Source organism: Lemur catta, chromosome 11, assembly GCF_020740605.2.
Source record: "Lemur catta isolate mLemCat1 chromosome 11, mLemCat1.pri, whole genome shotgun sequence".
NCBI classification, from domain to species: Eukaryota; Metazoa; Chordata; class Mammalia; order Primates; family Lemuridae; genus Lemur; species Lemur catta.
The window spans coordinates 25244070-25265305 of NC_059138.1; the positions used below are offsets into that span (position 1 = coordinate 25244070).

The following is a 21236-nucleotide window of genomic DNA, read 5'->3' on the forward strand; positions in this document are numbered from 1 at the left end:
TTAATTTCCTTTTTTTTTTTTTTCTGAGACAGAGTCTTGCTCTGTCCCCAGTGCTAAAGTATAGTTACATCGCCATAGTTTACTGCAACCTCAAACTTCTGGGCTCCAGTGATCCTCCTGCCTCAGCCTCGCTGGTAGCTGGGACTACAGGCACATGCCACCATTCCTGGATAATTTTTCTATTTTTTGTAGAGACAGGGTCTTGCTCTTGCTCAGGAAGTCTTGAATTCCTAAGCTTAAGCGATCCTCCTGCCTCACCCTCCCAGAATGCTAGGATCACAGGTGTGAGCCACTGTGCCCAGCCTTCTTAATTTTATTTTCAAATAGTTCATTGTTAATGTACAGAAACACAAGTGATTTTCATCTGTTGATTTCGTTTCGTGCAACTTTACTGAACTTGTTTATTATAGTTTTTGGTTTGAGTTTTTAGGACATTCTACATATTAAGATCATTTCCTCTGCAAACAGTGATAATTTTAATTCTTCTTTCCCGATTTGGATGCCTTTTATTTCTTTTTCTTGCCTAATTGCTCTGGCTAGGAGTTCCAGTACTATGTTGAGGAGAAATGGCAAGAGTGGGAAGTCTTGCCTCATTCTGGATCTTAGAAGAAAAACTTTCAGTTTTTCACCATTGAGTATGATGTTAGCTGTGGCTTTTCACATATAGGCTTTATAATGTTGAGGTAATTTTATTCTACTTATAATGTTTACAGAGTTTTTATCATGACAGGGTATTGAATTTTATCAAGTGCTTTTCTGCATCTATGGCGATCATGTGATTTTTATCCTTCATTCTGTTAATGTGGTGTGTACCACAGTAATGATTTGCACATGTTCAAACATCCTTGGATCCCAAGGGTAAATCTCATATTGTCCGGGTGTATGATCCTTTTAATGTGCTGTTGAATTCAGTTTGCTCATATTCTGTTGAGGATTTTCGTATCTGTGTTCATCAGGGATACTATCCTGTAGTTTTCTTTTCTTGCAATGTCTTTTGTCTGGCTTTGGTTATCAGGGTGATGGTGGCCTCATAAAATGAGTTTGGAAGTGGTCCCTCTTCTTCTATTTTCTGGTTGAGTTTAAAGAGGAGTGGCATTAATTCTTTTCTAAATGTATGGTAGAATTCACCTGTGAATCCACGTTGTCCTAGGCTTTCTTTGTTGGGAGGTTTCTGAATGCTGATCCAGTCTCCTTATTTGTTATTGGTCAGCTTTATTTTGTTCCTTTGGTGGTGTCACATTTCCCTGATTCTTCATGATCCCTGTAGCCTTGCACTGGTTTCTGTGCATTTGAAGAAAGTGACCTCTTCTAGTATTTACAGATTGACTTCAGCAGGAAAAGCCCTTCACTCATCAGTCCAGCTAGAGATTCTGTGTGGGCCAGCTGGTGGGGTCTTTGGGCCTGCCTGCTGCCAGAATCCGTGGGCAGGATAAATGGTGGTTTTATTTCATTAAGAAAAACTAAAATATTTTGTAATACAATGATTCTTAAATATTAGCATGCAAAAAAAAAAAATTACCTGAGAGCTGTTAAAATACCAAGTCCCATGTCCTACTCTCCAACAATTCTGAGTCATATGTTTGGGAAGAGGAAAAGGAATGTGCATGTTTAACCAGGCACCATGGTGATTTTGAGAAACACTGCCTGGTGAGTCTCCATCCAGACTGACATGTAAATTACCTTTAAACTTCAGTGTGTATCTTTTAAAAGCCTATAAGATAACTTGTTCACATTTGTTTTACTGAAGAAGAAATGACCTTTCTTAAAAAGTAGATTTATGAAGTAGCTACTGTGATGTTATTTAAACCTCAAAATATCTATGATATGGTCAGTCTTATCCTAAGTCACTATAAGAACATAATTCTCAAAGTAGTTCTGTAAACCGACCAGGGTCACACACCTAATTAGTGAGAGAGTCAAGAATTGAAACTCTGAGCTTCAGACTCCTAATCCTGTTCACTTACTGATTTTAAATCTCCAGGAAATCCATAAAAAGCAATAAGATTATAAAAAGTAAAATATGCAACTTCTACATTAACTATCCTTATGCTGTCAAATTCCAAGAGTCATGCCCTAGATATTTTTATAGCATAGTAATACAAAGTAGATAAATAGTGAATTTCCTATATTGTATCCCAAATATTTCTTCCCCTTTTTTAATTGTTCTGTGCATATTGATAAGTATGTTTGCTACATTTGGATAAATAAGAAGCCACATTTTCTTCTTTTTACCTCCCCTCTTCAATTCCACCCCCATACCCTCTTCTTATCACACATGTTTTCACAAATGATATAGAATGAGCCAGGGCTCTCAGTCACACCTGGCACTTGCCATTATGTGTCCCTACTGCACACACCTTTTGCGTGCCTGGAAAATGTCTTGGCCTTACACCTCTGTGTCCCTCTCTCTTCACCAACATCTAAATGCTGGTATTCTTTGGGCTTCCATCATTAGCCCTCTTTTGAACTCATTCTACAAATTTCTTTGACTTTCTCACTCCTAGCTTCAACTAAATGCTGAGATTCCCAACTCTGTATGTAAAAGGCAATATGGATGGAGTCATGATTAAAAGCCTAACTTCAGACCTGAGTTCAAGTTCTGTCTTTACCACTAGCTGTCTGACCTTGGGCAAGTTACTTGAGCAATCTTTCTATGGCTCTATGGCTCACCTATAAAGAAGGAGTAATAGCAGTGTTTATTAGTGAATATTAAATAAGTTAATACAGATAGTCTTAGAACAGTGGCCCACACATTGGAAGTACTATTTAAGTATTCATGTTGATACTACTGCTCTTGTTGTTGTTATTGCTTAAAAACCTGTATTTCCAGTGGCCTCTTCTACATCCACAAGCTCAACATCTGTAAAAACACCCACGTCCCCTCGACCCCAAGTGCTTCTCATTTTGCATTTGCTGTTACCGTTGGCAGCACCGATCACACCGTTGCAAAACCCCTTCATCTTAGGATTCTTGCCTGTCTAGAATCCTCTCAAGCACTTCACACAAGAGGACGCCAGGGCCTATTGAGTCAATCTCCTAAAGACCCCCCTTTCTGCCCACTCCATTCTCACTGACACGGCTACCTCTTCCAGGCCCTCGTCACTTCTCTGTTTAAATTCTTGCCTCACTTATCTCCACCACATCCCCCCTGTTAGAAATGCCGAGGGAGGAATGCATGAGGCCGAGATGAAGGAGAAGAAAGTTTATTTTAACGTCTGCATCTAGATGGCCTGAGTTCAATCAAGATGGCATCAGCCCTGAAATGGTGGGCAACTAGGGCTTTTATAGTCTGGTTTGGGTGGGCTCTCAAAGGGGTGGAGTTTGGGTAGACCCTCAAAGGGGATAGGCCCGGTTTAAAGGGAAAGTTCCCAGGGAACCTCCCACAAGCCTCTGGGTTCTGCCTAACACCCCCCTCCACTCCATAGCCAGAGTACCTTTCCAGAATACAACTTGGTCATTTCTTGCCGATGCCTCCTTCATGTGTTGCCGGTATTCCTTCCTGTCTGTACTGTCATCTTCTAAATTGTGCCTCCAGTGCACCTTGCACTTGAGATGTGTTGACATCCCATGAGAAGAGGTTGCTAACGTGTTTGCCTGAGGTTCACGATGATGCAGTGTTTGAGGTTCATGATGATGCAGTGTCTGACAGTGCAGTATTCCTATATCTAGCCTGCCCTGGGACCCTTTACACCGGAATGCCTAATAGTATCTTACAGGAATTAATATTCCTTAGAATAGAGTTTGTGAAAGGTCTGCCCACAAGAAAAACTTTTTAGCGTCACCTGCAAGTCCCTTCCCAGTCTAATTGTTCTTGCCCCTACAACACTGGCGTCCACATCTCAAGCTCTAGCCCTTCCAGAGTTCTAGTGGTTTCACAGTTATTAAGACCTCTCTGCCTTTCCGCACTCCTGCCCCCTGCCCCTGGAGAGCCCTTCCTTCCCTTCCTCTTAGAATTCAACTGGAAAAGTCTTGCTGGCTCTCCTTCCTAGAAGACATCTCACCCTCCTGGGCAAATTTAGCTCCCTGCTCACACAGTGCATCGTGTTTCTACTTCCTCTGGCTTTCACCACATGGCTACATATGTGTCTCTGAACCCTTTGAGAAGCGTAATCTTGTTCTCTTTATCCTTTGTGCCTTGTTTACTGCTCATCACATAACAGATACCCAGTGAGTGTTTGCTGAGTGAATGACATTAAGAGAAGATGAAAGCAAATCTGCAAAATGATCAGGAAACATGCTCTGGTATCAACACTCTAGTTGTGTTCTATCCATAACCTGCAACATGGAATAAAGCACTTTTATATACTGTGACTGGGTAACTAATGAAAAAGGGCAACATTGATTTTTTTATGAAGGATTGAAATTCATGGATGTGAGGTATTGTAGAGTTGCAGGATATATCTATGTGCCAGAAAACATGCCCCAGTGCTAAGCAAAACACACAAGGTCCCTGCCCTCAGCAAGCTTGCTAACCCTTGCAGGAGACATGCTAGCAAACTTAAAATCCCCTTCAGACAACTGTGGCATGTAGGAGAACCTATGATAGAGTGACTCATCTAATCAAGAAGGACAGGAAAAGTTTTCCCAAGCTAGTAAAGTGTGAGCTGAGTCCCAAAGGATAGAAGAGTTAACCAAGAACAAGAGGACAATTTAAGTAGGAGAAACTACACTAGGGCCTGGTGCAAGATGAGGCTGCAGAAGTGAGCAGAAGCTTGTAGGGTGTGTTGAGGAGCTTAAAGTCTTTATCCTAAGAGCGGTGGGAAGTCACTGAAGAGTTGGGGAGGTAGGAAGTGGGGGTAGGGAATTAACCAAATTTGCATTCTAAGAAGATTCATCTGACTGCCTTAGCAAACACATTGGAGAGAAGGTAGTCAGGAGGCTGTTGGTCTTGAGCGAACTGATCCAAAGACATTTAAGATGTACAGTGGGCGGGGTTTGGTGGGAAACACTAAGCATTACTCTTAGGTTTATGGCTTGAAGCATGGACGGATGTTGGTATCATTCACCGATGTAGGGTGTCCTAGAGGAGGAACAGATTTGGAGGGAAAGGCCACAACGTCAGCATTGGACATGTTTGGGACTGAGCTGCCTTTGAGACATACGAGGGAGGAGATATCAAGGGAAATATTTGGATATTTTGGTCTAGAGTTCAGAGGAGGAATATGGGTTCAAAATATAAATGTGATTATAAGATTTCAGCAATTGAAAATGATTCTGTACCAACAGCTGCTGGAGACCCTATAGAAGAAATGGAAAGAAACTATAAAGGAAAGGGAAAAAAATAAAGATTCTTCTAGCATCTAGCAAGGGATTTAGATCATTTTTACTGTGGAAAAAAAAATGACAGGAGGAACAGTAAATCTTGCCAAGGAAAGTGTATAAGAAATGTCCTATTTATTGCCACTTTATATTAAAATTAAATCAGCTGAAGTGTGGGGTAGTCAGAAGAACCAGACTCTGGTCCCGTTTCTTATGTTACCAACTGGGTCTCCTTGTGCAACTCATTGTTCTCATCAAAAAAGCAAAGGTATTGGGTGAAAAAAAATATCTACAGTCTTTTCTCAGTCTAAAACAAGAATCCTTGTGTTATATATAGATAAAACTAGTGCATATATATATATATGGAACCTGCTGGGGGCCACATCTTTTGTCCTTGGGCTTTAGAATCTTATAGCTCAGAAAATGCTACAGTTGGAAGAGAGCACTGAGGTCATCTAACAGGGACTTTCAAACATTTTTGTAGTGTTTATGAGATGTCTATTTTATATACATTTAACACGTTTATAAGATATATGTAATATCTTCAAGTATATCTTAGCACTGCAAAATTCAATACCAATCAAAGCAAAGCTGATCTGACTGAGAAGGGAAAGGAAGCCTTGTTCGCAGATGAGGAAGCAGAGGTCCAAGGTCACACGGCAGACACCAGCAGAGCTGCAGTTTGACTCCCGTGCTCCCTCAACCTGTAATCTTTCCATCACACCATACAGAACTCAGCAAGACCAGAGAAGAAAAGAGTGGCTGCTTCACTCCCACCCCACAGTCTCCTCGTGTCCTCTTTATTTATTTTATTTCTGGATAGTGCAGACCAGCCTGTGTATTCTCCTTTGATGTCTGTTCCACACAGACATACGTTATGTGGGACCCGCTTGGGCAGGTAGCCAGGTAGGGCAATTATAAGTCAGGTCGCTGAGAATGGAATAGATTTTATGTAGTGGGGAAGATGCTGAGGAAAAGCTGGGAGGGCTGCGTGTACGAATTGGTCAAGGCAAATGCTCGACAGAGTTAGAAATGAAAGAATGACAACTCTCATAATGCACCTGTTAACAGGAGTTCGGCCAATTCTAGGTATGAATTAAAAGATCCTCACAGTAATGTTCTACTTCCTAGAGCATCAATATTGCAAAAAGGGATTTAAGAAAGAATCACTTTCTCATTGAGTGTATAGATACAGATATACAGGTGTATATACATATACAAACATGCATATTCCTTCTTAAGACTTAGAATATTTTCCCCTGAATTTCTCTTAAGGATAAGATGAACAGAGAAAAAGTCTTATCTGACTGCCCAGATGATGTCATTAAAATATCTTCCCAGTTTAGCCTGGTGAAATTGATTCGATTAAATTTACTCAGTTTACTTGTTTAGATCAAGACCACATATTCACAAGGCACATGTCCAAATACACATGTGTGCCCAAAAGAAATAACATACACTGTTAGGAGCCATTACCAGAAAGTAAATACAAAATAAAATAGTTCACTGTATTTGTGGGGGTCAGGGGAAGAGGAACAATGAGAAGAAACTGGTGAATTCACTGACATCTGGGCTAGGTATGCTCTTTAGGAAGTTGTCTTAAATGCTTTCCAGAAAAAGCTATGTTATAGATAAATACATGCTGTCCATCCTTCACATAGATGTACATGATCTGGAAAGACCTTTTAGGAGTCAGTTGGAGAAGAGGATAGGAGAGAAACAATTGTATTAATAATATGGTGTAACATTAAGATTCAGGTTTAGGGAAGCAAACCTGTTTTCTTCCAGTCTATGATATTCTGGTTCCATGTGGATTTTAACAATACCAATTTGTCCTGATCTTAGCAAACAAAAACAAAACATCTACTAATAGGTATCCTCGATTCCACTCCCCCCCCAAAAATCAAACACACCTAGTTTTTCATGATCAGTCTTACTTTGGATGACTGTGTTTTCTGTAGAAGATTTTATAAATTGCAGTGTAAATAATGCAAATAGCTCATTTACTTCATAAAATGTCACGGCCAAAAAAGCAAGAACTGTGTGTTTTGAACCCATCAGTCTATATATACCTGGAATCCTCCCCATCACTTAGAATGTATGGTTCTACCTTCCATATGAATCTTATGTTAAAATTCAGTAAGAAATGTAAACCCATATGCTTTGTCGCACTCTTTATGTTTCCTTCTACCAGTCATTTCAAAGTGCTTTCATCTTTAATTTCCTTGAGAGAATACATCAGGAGGCAAAGGTGGTAATTACCCAGACAGACTTTAGTTGTTAAATATTATTCAAACAAACCCAGTATATGGCATCCGTAGTAAAGAGCAGGGAAACAGATTACAGTGTTTCATTCCAATCTGACACCACCCTCAGGAGAAGAGAGAGCACAAGGCAAACCCATAAGTATTTATATACTTCCAGAGCTGTACAGAGAAAGTTCACAGGAAGCAGTTAAAGATGCAGCAACTAAACCCAGCATTTAACTGACTTGCTTGGGAATCTTGCTGTTTTATGCAATTAAAAACCAGATGAAAAATACATCATTACTAGTCAATCTTGATGTTAATAGAGTTTGATTTTTAAGGTAGCTCTTCTACCACGTGTGCCTCGACAATAATCTTGCAAAGAAAACCTTCCTATAGGAACCGTGTGGCTCAGCTGGCTGATTCCAGAGGTACAGTCACTTCACTGCCGCATAAGCACTTAGATTCCCTGTTGTGCCGTGCCTCCCCAGCCACTGTTTGGGATAGTGTTAGGGGCAGGTGCAAATTGGCAGCGATAACCACAGGAAAGGAGAAGGGGTGCAAAAATTGGGAGCAGAAACTGGGAGCTTATGTCCAGAGGTGACCTTTTCCCCATTAACATACGTTAGCATAGTAAAAATCACACCCACAGCACTGTGACAGTTTACAAATGTCATGGCAACCCCCGAAGTTAACCTATAAGGATAAAATTGGGGAGGGCCCTTAGCTCTAAGAACTCTCCACCCTTTTCCCAGAGAAATAATGAATATTCCACCCACCATTTAGCATATTGTATAGTGCAGACATAAAAGTAGAAGTGTGGTAAGACCCAGAGTCTTCTCCACTCACAGAGGTGGACCCACTTCCCCCCAGGAAATGTACTTTCACTTTTTTGTGTTCATGTCCCTCTCTCCCACTGATTTATATGATCCTAAAGGGAAAGGTCTATAGCTCTTGTATTTTTGTATGTCCTATCTTAGGTGCTCAATAATAATAACTATCACAAAATGATGTTTATTAAGCACTTCCCATATGCTGGACACGTTACATGTATCGTCTCATTTAAGCCATACAACTCTGTAGCGTGATGGCAAAGATCATGGGCCCTGGACCAAGACACCTGTGTTCAAACCTTTCTCCTTCCGCCATCTGCCAAATAACCTTGAAACAGGCTGGATTCCAACAATTGTCTGATTTACAGCCTCAACTCTACCTCCATAGAAAGCTGCATAGATTTAATTGAATTAGACCCATTAGCTAAGAACCAAACTCGTTATTACTCCTTATCACTAGCAATCCTAAGGCAACCCCCATTAACTTGTGATTTAACATATTTAGGTGTTTAGACATAGAATGGACAGTGATATAACTAATCAGACCAATAATGTTAGTATTTCACATTTTTCTAGTGTTTTGCTACCTTCTCAGTTCTTTCACACAAATCACCTCCACTGATCTTCACACCATCCTGGGCAGGACAGCTGTCCTTTTCCCCGTTTTACTGATGAGTACACTGAAGTGAGAGGAGCAAAATGACTTGATGTTATGTCATAGGCAGACAATGGCAGAACTACAGCTCACACTGAATTCTAAATCTATCTACAAGATTCTTGCCCCCACCTTGCTTTGTCCCTCAGCATCAGTCACACATGTAAGCACAGACTCACCGAAAGCCACCAAGAACCAGGTGCCGCGCCAGAGCCTTCAATGGTTCAGGCCGTCTGGTAACTATAGCAATTGTCGCTTGTGGCAAATGAGATCACCCAGCACACACTTGCTCTCAAGATTTGAGTTACAAGAGATGAGGCATTTTCCACAGAGGGCCATTAAGTTTGGAATTCCCTTCCCCTGGTCTGACATAGCCCTAGGGAATTAGTCTTCTGGGCCTTTGCAAACCACGTCAAGTTGAGTTAGCCGCTCATGATTGGTGAGAAATCCTAATGGGCAGGAGGAAAGCACTAAATTGTCTTTTAGTTGTGAGCAATTTGTAATGTTGTGATTAGGATAACTACCCAGCCATACATAGTTCTCATTCGTTAAAAATAAAATTTTAGTCAGCAGTCCGCATGGTTTTGTTTCTGTGTTCTTACATCATGTGGCACATGATGTGATGCAGAAACCTACGGGGAAGTTTTGTTTCTTTTGCATAAACCGTTTTGCAGTAATTGATCAGCCATGGAGAAAAGATTATCTCCTGTGCACGCACGGTGAGTTCTCTGGCCACCAGAGACCAATAAGCTGTGTCCCTAGAACTATTATCACTTTGTTGAAGAAGCTGCTATGTGAACAAAAACCAGCCTTCGTTAATTTCCCTTTTCGTATTTAAAAAACCTTGTCACTATTTTCCCTTTGGGAGTGTATAATTTGTCAACAGTGCATATTATTTTAGTTCTAAAGAGGAAAGATGTAGGGCAGTGTATCCTTATTAATATCCCTTATTCATTGATCTTCATGCCAAATCTTAGTATGTTTCCACTCAGTAAAATTCTCTGCATTTTTTACTATATTATAGTATACTTGGGGTTTTTTTTTCATTTCACTGAAATATAAATTTTTATTTTGAGACTAATTTGAATTCCACTCCTCCTCCCCACCCACCACGCATACACGGTCTATTTAACTGATGGAGGGACTGAGGCCCGAGAAGTACAATGGCCAGACTGAGCCTACATAATACTCAGCAATGGAATCAGAATATATATTCTCAGTCTAGTGCCCTTTCCATTGTACTCTGGAGTGTGTATGTATCTGTTTTCTCTGCGCAACTGTTGTGAAAGCTTCTGGAAGCAGGGTTGATCTTTAAGTGTCCCAATTAGAACTGCTTGGTAGATGCTTATTAACTGTCAGACTTCGTTCCATTGTCACAAGAACCCTGAATGTTACACCTCCCTTTCATTATCTGTTCTTTTTTGTTCAACCTCCTGTGTAAATGTAGAAAAAACCTGAAGGATGGTCATGTAATATATGATAAAGAGGAATTTGATTAAGCTTGACCATGAAGTTGAAAAATGATTTAAGGAATAATCTTCATGTACCTAATGTTATTATGGTTTAAATAGTATCACATGTAAAGTGATTAGACTATTACACATTATTTTTTTTTACATTATGCATTATTTCTAGCCACGAGAAAGGAAGGGACTGCAGAGTTAGCTCACGTTCAGAGTGAAAAAGTAAACATCACATGTTAGCCTGACCTCAGTTGTCAGTTTATTCATAGTGGATTTTTGTGCCATGGGAAAAGCTGGTTCAGGAATTGTTTGCCCTGCTGTTAGTTTGTGTGCACAGTAACATTCTAAATACTCACTATAAATTGTATTATAGTTTGTTTCAGTGTTGGAAGGGGTGCTGTCTAAGCTGTCCAGGTATGATGAAGGCACGTTCTTTTCATCCATTCTGTCATTCACTGTAAGTATTTGAATGAGTTCTCTCCTGCTGTCTTTTAACTGTTGTCACAGTATTTAGTTAAGAAAATAATTCTCATAATTATCTCTTTCTTTCCCTCTGAAGGTGAAAGCAGCTGCAAAATATGTTGATGTTCCAGTAAGTATTTTTTATATCTTTTTAAAAACTATATATAATTCTTTTAAAAAAAAATAATTACAGTTCACCATGGGTTTATTTCAAATCTTTAAACCAGTGCCATTCCCTTAGGGAGTAGTTTATTTTCCTTAAGCAAGCCCTAATTCTCATAACAAGACTTGGCAAGGTTATTTCAGTATACTTTCTTCGTTATAATTCGGAAACTCTTAAGGAGGTCACTTGATCATGAGAACATGTCACCCGAGTAGCAGAGGGAAGTTATAGCACTGGAGAATGGGATAGAAAATGCCCCACACTATTTATAACAAAAATACTCACTTTCTCCTGCCTTTAAATAAAAGCTCTAACAGGTTTCTTGTAGAATAAAATAAGAAAGATAAACCGGTTAAACCAAAGAAATTAGTTTTCTAAATACAAAAGTATTAGAAATCAATAGTCATTTATTTTAACATTTCATTTTTCACAGAATTCTTTGTAAATAATTCATAACCCATAAATTTGTTCAAAGATTAAGTTGCCATGGGTGGAAATTTTGAAACTTATTTAACTGCAATGAAAAAATTCTCTTGACAAATACAACCAACAGGTTTGTGTAGCGTTTTTAAACTGATCATCATACCAAATTGGTTTTGCTTTAAGTTCTATTATCATATGTATGATCAATATGTAAGGTGTTTTGTTTAATCATATTTTGGCACATGTATCAGTTCTCACAGAATTAGAGCACAATGATAAAAGCCTTAACATCTAAATCTAAATGAATATAAATCATCTCTTCGTATTTGAGGAACGTCACATCTCTCGATCACCATTGTGAATGTTAGCAGTTTGAGTACTAGCAAGCTTTGTTGCATATCAGTTATAGATGGCTCTTATTTTTAGAAAGTATAACCACTTATTGTCCCTGGCTGTATTGCTGCTGTAGTTATAAATGGACATTATAAATTAAAAAGCCCTGGAATTTTCTACCTTTGCATGCGGTTTCTTTGGAACAGGGCTTTTTAATTTATAAGTGATTCCCAAAGAAGTCTTTACATCCTATTTATCTTGTACCTAAAATCAGAGAATCGGTGCTGGGCAATAAGCTAAACTAATCACATGTACAGGGTCCCATGAAGCAGTAGCCCAAAAGAGAGAAAGGGAGAATCAAGGGAAGATTTTATATTTGATGTGTAAAAAAATGGAAGAGAGAAATCATCATGTATACATCTGAACTTCACTGGACTTCCTGACACACATCTTGTAATATAGTTTGGGTTTTTTTAAATTTACAAATGGAATGTGATACCATAATCATTCATGTTCTTATGGCTTTTGAAGTTCTTTATTTGACCCTATGCTAGATCCCTTTCACCCCATACAATTTCAGAGTCGAAAGAGACAGAAAGTGGTTCATTTAAGTCTTTTTCTTAGTGCAGAAACCCCCTCCTCTAAAATCCCTCATGAAGATTCACGTGGGCTCTGTTTAATTATTTCAGTTGTTGTAGACTCATCATATAGCAGCCTATTCTTAGGTATTATGAGCTGAAATTCTGTACCTCTGTGAATTCCACCCATTAATCCTGGTTCTGACTCCTCCTTAGCATGGCTGCTCTTCATGTATTTGGTGATAATTATAGGGTATGGTGGCTATTCACAGGCATGGATTGTCTGAGGAACTCTTATTTTCTGGATTAAACATTCTCAATTTTTTCACTAAACCCACTAATTAAACATTTATTTAATACATATTGAGTGCTAGATCCTGGGCATACATGATAAAAATGTACATTTCTTGCCCTCAAGTGGTTCATAATCGAGATAAGGCAGTAGACATATCAACATGAACAACATTGCTATAGCCATTGTACCCAGACTCTTTGTCATGTCAATCACTCTTCCTAGATGAATTCCAGCCTACCAATGTCACTATTAAATCACGGTTTTCCCCCACCACCTCCTATCCAGCAGAACATACTATACCCATAGCTGTGGTCTGGCCATGGCAGATTACTAAGGGACAAGTTCCTCCCTCAGGTATTCTCTTATTGATGCCTGTGAATATTAACTTTAAAAGTTATGAGATCCTAGCCAGGCATGGAGGCTCAAGATTGTAATCCTAGCACTTTGGGAGGCAGAGGCAAGGGGGATTGCTTGAGGCCAGGAGTTTGAGACCAGCCTAAGCAAGAGCAAGACCCCATTTTTACAAAAAATAGAAAAATTAGCCAGGTGTGGTGGTGCACACCTGTAGTCCCAGCAACTCAGGAGGCTAGGCTCGCTGGGATCGCAAGTAGGAGGATTGCTTGAGCCTGGGAGTTTGAGGTTGCAGTGAACTATGAACATGCCCCTGCACTCCAGCTCAGGAGACAGAATGAAACCCTGTCATAAATGAATGCATGAATGAATGCTATGAGATCCTGTTGGCTGTACTCTGTTTTTTATACTCAGCTCTATCAAGCAGGCCTTTCTGAAGCATTGCTTGAGAGACTCATGAGAAATAAGAGCACTGTCTCACTTTTCACAAAAATTAGCTTAAAGAGAAGACCTGCACGTACGATACAAAACTATAAAAATTCTGGAAGTGGCCAGACGTAGTAACTCACACCTGTGATCCCAGCACTTTGGGAGACCAGGGTGGAAGGATCGCTTGAGGCTAAGATCAGGACCAGCCTAGGCAACATAGTACGATCCCGTTTCTACAAAAAAAAAATGTAAAAAAATAAGCCTGGTGTGGTGACAAGTGCCTATAGTCCCTGGTACTCGGGAGGCTGAGGCAGGAGGATAGCTTGAGCCCAGGAATTTGAGGCTGCAGTGAGCTATGATCATGCCACTACACTCCAGCCTGGGCGACAGAGTGAGACCCTCTCTAAAATAAAACTAGGAAAGTCTGAGAAACTGACATAACCAAGAGGAGTCTAAGGAAACATAATTACTAAATGTATTAATAATATGATATCCTGGATGAGATCATGGAACAGAAAAAGTATGTGGGGTAAAAACTAAGGAAATCTGAATAAAGGGTGAACTTCAGTTAATACTGTATTAATATATGTTCATTAACAAATATACTAACTTGTGGTAATAATAGGAGAAATTGGCTGTGGAGTATATGGGAATTTTGTACTATCTCCACAGTGTTTCTATAAATCTAAAATTATTCTAAAATGTTTATTAAAAGGAAAGTACACATACCTAGAACCTAATAATTGTTCAATTTTAGTTGATTCTATGTGGCTATATGCCCTTGGATTAACTATATGACCTTGGTCATTACTGCACTTAAATGGCCACAGTTTAGTCATCTATAAAATGAGTGAATAAGTTACATAACTACATTAGTCCTTCTAACTGTGACATTCTTCCACTTTGTGAATTCTTGATGTCTGTCCAGTTCCATCTAAGAGGCAACAGAGCCCAAAAATGTCTCCTTGAAGATGATAAGATAAAGCATGAGAAAAAATTCTGTAGAGAAGGGGGCAATAACATTGATTCTGTAAAATGAAATTATCTATGAAATTGACATTCCTAATGCAGAAAAGGAAGAATTCCTGTTCCTAGAATATACTCACTTGTCAGATATTCCTTAGAATTATAGCACAGTTGAAGATGTATGAGTTAATAACAGAAAATAAAGCAAGCCATTTAAATATAATGTGTTAGGAACACAGTAAAAAAAAATCATACATAAGAGAAAAAAAACCTCAATATATTCCTGAACAGAAATAAATTCCAGTGTCTCATGGCTCTTGGCAAAGAAGCTGGTAAGGTTCTCCCTGATATGTTTCTGATCAAGGTGATGAGCTGTGACCTTCAGTATAGTTTGGTAGATTGCTCCTGGTTAATCAGCCCTATCCTGGACAGCAGTTCTGTTCCAGCTGCACAGTTCATGGCCCCATCATAGAACCTTAGAATGTTCATGTGGGCAAAGACCTCAGACATTTTAAGAAATGCAAGAGCTGGACAGGATGAGTCTGTCCTGGTCGACAGTAACTTAGAAGGGAACTCAGACCTGACAGAGCTGGTATTAGATACAGGGCCAGGATGAAAATGTTCACATTAGCTTTACAGACAGGAGAACACTAGACCAAAACCAAAAATTCAGTAGGATTATAGTATTATACTAAAATTAACCAAAAAATATTTTTTACTTAACCTGTAAGATAGGTAAGATGTAGCTGATAGCAATATATGTTAAAAAGTTGCATGAAGAATCATGTGAGACAATAATGTGGGATAAATGCTTTTTTAAAAATCTGATAGGCCGGGCACGGTGGCTCACGCCTGTAATCCTAGCGCTCTGGGAGGCCGAGGTGGGAGGATCACTTGAGCTCAGGAATTTGAGACCAGCCTGAGCAAGAGTGAGACCCCGTCTCTACTAAAAATAGAAAGAAATTAGCCAAACAACTAAAAATAGAAAAAAAAAATTAGCAGAGCATGGTGGCGTGTGCCTGTAGTCTCAGCTACCTGGGAGGCTGAGGCAGAAGGATCGCTTGAGCCCAGGAGTTTGAGGTTGCTGTGAGCAAGGCTGACGCCACAGCACTCTAGCCCAGGCAAGAGAGTGAGACTCTGTCTTAAAAAAAATATATATGATAGTTTGTATCTATCACAGCTGCACAACAGAGGGGTTACAAACAGGCCAATGAGCCAGGCTGCCTGTGTTTGAATCCTTGTTCCATCACTTCACCTATATCAGGATGACCTTGAGCACCAATTTCTCTATCTGTAAAATGGAGATGTAATTATTCCTTGCATAAAATCATTGTGACTATGTTAAGCACTTCTCAAGGTTTCTACAGTGGAATTAGTGCTCAGTAAATGTTAACTATTATCATACATTATTATTATTGATTACAATAAAATCTGGTGTCTAGATTCTAGAAAATAATCATTCCGCTCTATACTGTATTGACCCCATCTGTATTATTGTGGACAGATCACATCTGTACTCTTTTAAGAGGACACATTCTTTTCACCTCCTCCTATAGAGAGGAGCCAGGGTGGTTAAGGGGATCTGGAAATAATGGCTTATGAATAAGGAAAGGAAATCCATTATCCTGGAAAGAGGAAAAAATCTAAGAGGTAAGATAGCACTGTTCAATATGTAAAGAGTTCCCATTTAGAAAAAGAAACAGCCTAAATCTGCATCAATCAAGAGAATAGAACTAGGAACAGTAACTAAGAACTAGTGGGAGACAGAAATGAAACCAATGTAAGGAAAAACTTTTAAAAAAATTAAAGTTGTCAAGCAAGATGATACAGTAAAAGCTACACCGCTATTTGCCAGATGTTGTACTGAAGATTTCTGTATTATGTAGGAAATATGACCATATGACATTAAAGGTCTTTCCAACTCTGATTCTGGAATTTTGTTCTAGAGGTCATATTAGTTATGGGGCATTTGGGGGTGTAGTGGGTGGTGTGTGTTTAAAATGCCTGGTGAAAATGCTCTTGTTAACATTATCACACACTGCCTGTGATTGCTGTGCTAGACACTGAGGTGACACAGCTGAGGAGAGGTGGAGGACATGATAAGGATTACTGTGACCAAGAAAAGACCAAGAACAAAGAGGGAGGAAAGGAGAAACTGTCCCCATTCATTGGCTTCATGGTGCTGGTGCCCGGTGCTGGTTGTCTGTCCTAAGAAGAAGATGAAGATGGCTAATCTTTCTCTTATCTTCATAAGTAATTCTCTCAAATATTTTCTCTTCTTTATAATACTTGTGGCTTGAACCCAACTCTATACTGTACAGACTTGATGGGGAGTCCAGGATCTGAGTTCAAGTTCCACCTCTGCTCCTTTCTACCTGTCTGGTCTGTAGGCTTCCATTTTCCACCTGTGCAGTGAGGATAATAATATCATCCCTGTGCTGTCTCCCTCACCAGGTTCTTTTGAGAATTCAAAGAGCATATTGACATGAACGTGCTTTGTAAATGTAAAGCACTATTGAAATAAAGGGATTATTGTTTCTACCTGGAATGATGCTTCCTGCTCCCAGGCATTCCTCTGCAGTGTCCATTCCCTGCTTCAGAATATGGCCAGTTTCCAAAAGGAAAATCAGTTGTCTTTTGCAACACAAAGAATATTACCTTTTTTTCCATTTGTTTTCCTTTTGTTTTAGAATAGTAAGTACCGTGCATATATACGTCACTGACGACTTTTAAGGTATAATCAGTCAGTTCAGTGACCATAGTATTTCCCCTTTTTCTTCCTTTGTTTACTGGCTTCTGATACTGTTTATTACTTAGATAAGGCCACCTGAATACTGAGTGATTTACGTCAGAATGAGAGCCAGGCAGAACTTGGGGAATGGAGCTCCTGCCCTCTGGGATGTACTCGCCTGGAGAGAGAGGTGTGCACCAGGACCAGATAGACAGTCTCGCTGTTAGAGGAGCAGAGGATGTTGAGCTTTGTGCTTCCCAGATGAATGTTTGGCTTCTCTCATCTTTATTCCTTTGCTTTTTGCCCGTCTGGCTCTTCTCTCTCATGTAAGGTAAATCCATGAAAAGCCTCTGGCATTCTAGTACCCTCAGACCTTCCTTAAGCCAAAATCCAAAAGGTTCCAAATTAGTCTGAGTAAATCAATCCCAGTCCATCGAAACTCCAAAAGCTAAAAATGAAATCATACCTGCAGCATTTTCATTTCACTTCCTCAAGTCCTCATGTAGTGTTTCATAACTGACACCAGAACAAATGTAGGTAGATGAGGGAAAGGCTAGTGAACGTCACTGTAAACTGAGGTTTAATGCCTTAGTCGTCATTCTGATCATTATTCATGAAGATGATAGCACATAGCTTGTATGTGGTGTACATATTCCTTGTTTGGTGCTACTGTATCAGCAGCTATTCTTTTAATCTCTGACATATTAGTGATCCTTCTTATAGATCAGAAATAGCGGGAAAGATACTAGATGCTCATAGTCTCAAATGGGGAAGGCGTAGTAAACCCATAAATCTCAGGCAGTTAAGCTGCCTCCTTTCTTTGAGTATTTCAGGCTAATGTCTTAAACTATCATTCCTTTTAATGTTTAAAATAAAAACACTATTCCTTTTAATATTTAAAATAAACTCATTGAAAAGATTTTCTCCAGTGATACAATAAAAATATTTGAACATACTAATTATTACATCAACTGTTTCTAGACCTATGAATATATGACTTATGTCACTACTTAGAGGAAATAGTATGAAGCATCCACGTGAATGTTAATAAAAACAATATAAATAGCTAAGTTACAAGAGCATTAATTATAATATATTCTTATCAGATACTCTTATAGCATTATAGTGGGATTCTGTTTTTTACCAATTATACTCAGGGAATAGATACAAGACCCTTATCCAGAGCAAAAACTCTGGAATAATGGAACAGTCCCTTAGAAATATAGGACTAATGAAATATACATACTTAAAAGTGCACGTTACATGCTGCAAATCTAAAAATGTTTTCAAAAGGATGTGGGTGCCATTATCTTTAATTCAGAATTTTTTCTTCCAATTTGGAGTCAAAGTACCTAAATAATAATTAATGTAATGTTGAAAACTGCTAAATTTAACAAAAAGAAAGGTGCCTCTGGCTGCTTCATTCTTGAAATAATAGTTAGGAATTTTTCTAAATAATAATGAGAATTTTTTTCATGGTTTTAAAAAATTATTAAAAAATTGGAAAAGTTTATATCCGTGTGACATTTTCATTGTTTAAATTTCTTCTGCCCTTTTTTATGAACTATTCTTCTTCCCTTCAGGCTTATATAATATTTAAGTTTGCATAGATCTAGTTTGAAGGCTTTAGCTCTGTGTATTTCCTTTTGGTTTTCTGTGTGGATGCAATATAATAATTCACTTGGTAAAATATAATATATATCCTATTAATACATAATCTACCTTGTAGAATATAATATAATTCTACTTTGTAGAAAACTTGGTAAAATATATTTGCTGTTTTTATAACATAATCATCATGGTTATATAGAAACCTTCTATATTTTATGTGTTTGAGAAGATATAACTTATTTAAACTACTCCAAATGCTTTTGAAAAGTTTCAGAACATTTTTACTCAGGCACAAAAATATAAAAATTGATGTATAAATTGCAAAGTAATAAAGGATATATTAAATAGTAAAAGAAAAATACTGTTTTTAACAATACCTGGGGTAAATTATGTGTTTGTAGATCTATGTTCTATGATCAGTTATAAACTGTTCACTGAATCTTAAATGCCAGCATTGAGACATAAATTCTTCCTACTACAATTTCAAATTTAGAAGACATGCTATTGTCTTATACTTAAAAGATCTATTTTTTCCCCAGTGGTAATGAATGACCAGACACAAGTATTTCATTTATGAAGCATTCAGATTATCATAAATCAGGATATCACAGTTCCACTCTTGATTATTTCTTCAAGGCAAGCTTTTCTAGGTTATGAGAAGTGCACTTTTAAATTAAGTCAATTACACCGTAGCTTCTAGTTAATCTTTGAGACTGGAACAGTATATTTAAAAATTTGTCTCCTTGTTAAATAGGCACCATGACAGTGTTTGTGTAGTGTATTGTTAACCTACAGTGGAAGGTTAAGCGGCTTCTTCTGTATCTAAATCTGTTGCTGTGAAAAATGACTGCAGCGTTGCACCCACCTACCCATGAATAGGGAAAGCGAAGACTTGCACCTGTGGGATTAGGTATAGCAGCAGGAAGTAGGCGCGTTCACAGCATATAATTAACAAGGATTTTTTTTTTTCTTCTTTTTTAAACGGCATGTTCATCTTGCTAGGTTAACTAGTGATTAATGCTTGAAAAAAATTTGCTGGAGTCTGCATCCTTTTCTTAAACTCATTCACTCACTGATGTATTCAGTTACTTATACAACCAAGGCAAGGGAAACTCACCTCAAAATACTTCATTTCTTTCTATAACTATTGATTTCTTTATACTCACGGGGGAATTTTTTAGATTTTTTTGTGCCTTTACTATAACTTTGGTAACCAAATTCTGTTATTTTCTGAATCAGATTAAAAGCAATTTAGGAACTTCATTTAGAGATTGCTACCTTAAAAAACAAGGGGAAGTTAATGAACTAAGAATCTCAGAGGTTAAATGGGAGTATGAAAAAAATCCTTCACTTATTCTAAATGGTATTTAAGACATAGTTTGCTTGCTATGTGGTTTTTAATTGTCATTTTCTCCTATTCATTTAAAAAACTAATTTTTAGAAAACTATGATTTAATTACCAGTTTAGAAATGATTTCTAAATATAGCTCTTTAAAATACAATATTCTTCATAAAAACTCATCCCAAAAATCCACAGTTGAAGTTTAACAGGCCACTTTTTTGGTAAGGTTGGTAGATACTCACTTGCATCAGAACCTGTAGCTGTAGTCTGTCTCTGCAGTGAAATCACTAGCATTCTTTTCATTTACATGCCAAAAGAACCACAAAAATTTAATAGTATACTTAGTTGTTTTTTTAACTAAACTTCATTTCCTAATAAGATAACATTTAATAATGGAATTCTATGAGATGATTTTCAAAGTGTGTAAATTTTACTGCCATGAAACAAGAGTCTGAGCACAAAGGAGCACTGAACCAGCGATAATGTCTTCTATCCAAACACGTTTGTACTGTATGTAGAAACTGTTTAAAAGGAAAATTACATCTTTTTCAGCAATTTATCAGAGATAATTACACTTCATACACCAAATGAAGGAAAAAGTGTTTTAAAGAACTCTAATTCTAATTGGTAAATGTCACCAGCTGTTCCAGTTACTCTTACTTGTGTGTATTCTTTTAATGATTATAGTCTCATGCCACAAGCTACATGAAAATATATTCACTAGGTGTGAAATTCCCATATGTCACACTTTCAAGAATAGGTAAACAGCTCAAAGATAAAGGAAGAAATAATGCCAATGAGGAATGTAAGAATCCTAGGTTTGTTTTCCAGGAAAGTGGATATTACTTTGCCAAAGGGGAGAAAATGCAATTTCAAAAAGAAAAAGAAAGAAACAATTTGTTAAAACAAACTTTAAAATGAGCTTTACCTCATACTTCAACCAGAGATTCTTATTTCCTTAGAAAGTTTGGAACTATCTCAACTTACAGATTTCAGCATTAAATCCTTTGGATCTGCCAAGAGAGAACAGCATTTAGTTTTCTTTTAGGCTTAAACTGTAAAGTATTTGTTAGTGTTAGATGGTGAAAGATAAATT

General features: G+C 38.1%; 1 protein-coding gene across 5 annotated transcripts in view; it reads left to right on the forward strand.

The window, feature by feature from the left end:
* Positions 1-21236, forward strand: part of CADPS2 (calcium dependent secretion activator 2) — a 438625-nt gene that overhangs the window by 390302 nt on the left and 27087 nt on the right. For all 5 annotated transcript variants that reach the window (XM_045564928.1, XM_045564925.1, XM_045564927.1 and 2 more), the window contains 2 exons: positions 10830-10913; positions 11016-11048. In XM_045564928.1, coding sequence (XP_045420884.1) covers positions 10830-10913; positions 11016-11048 — 117 coding nt within the window. The remainder of the gene's footprint in view (positions 1-10829; positions 10914-11015; positions 11049-21236) is intronic.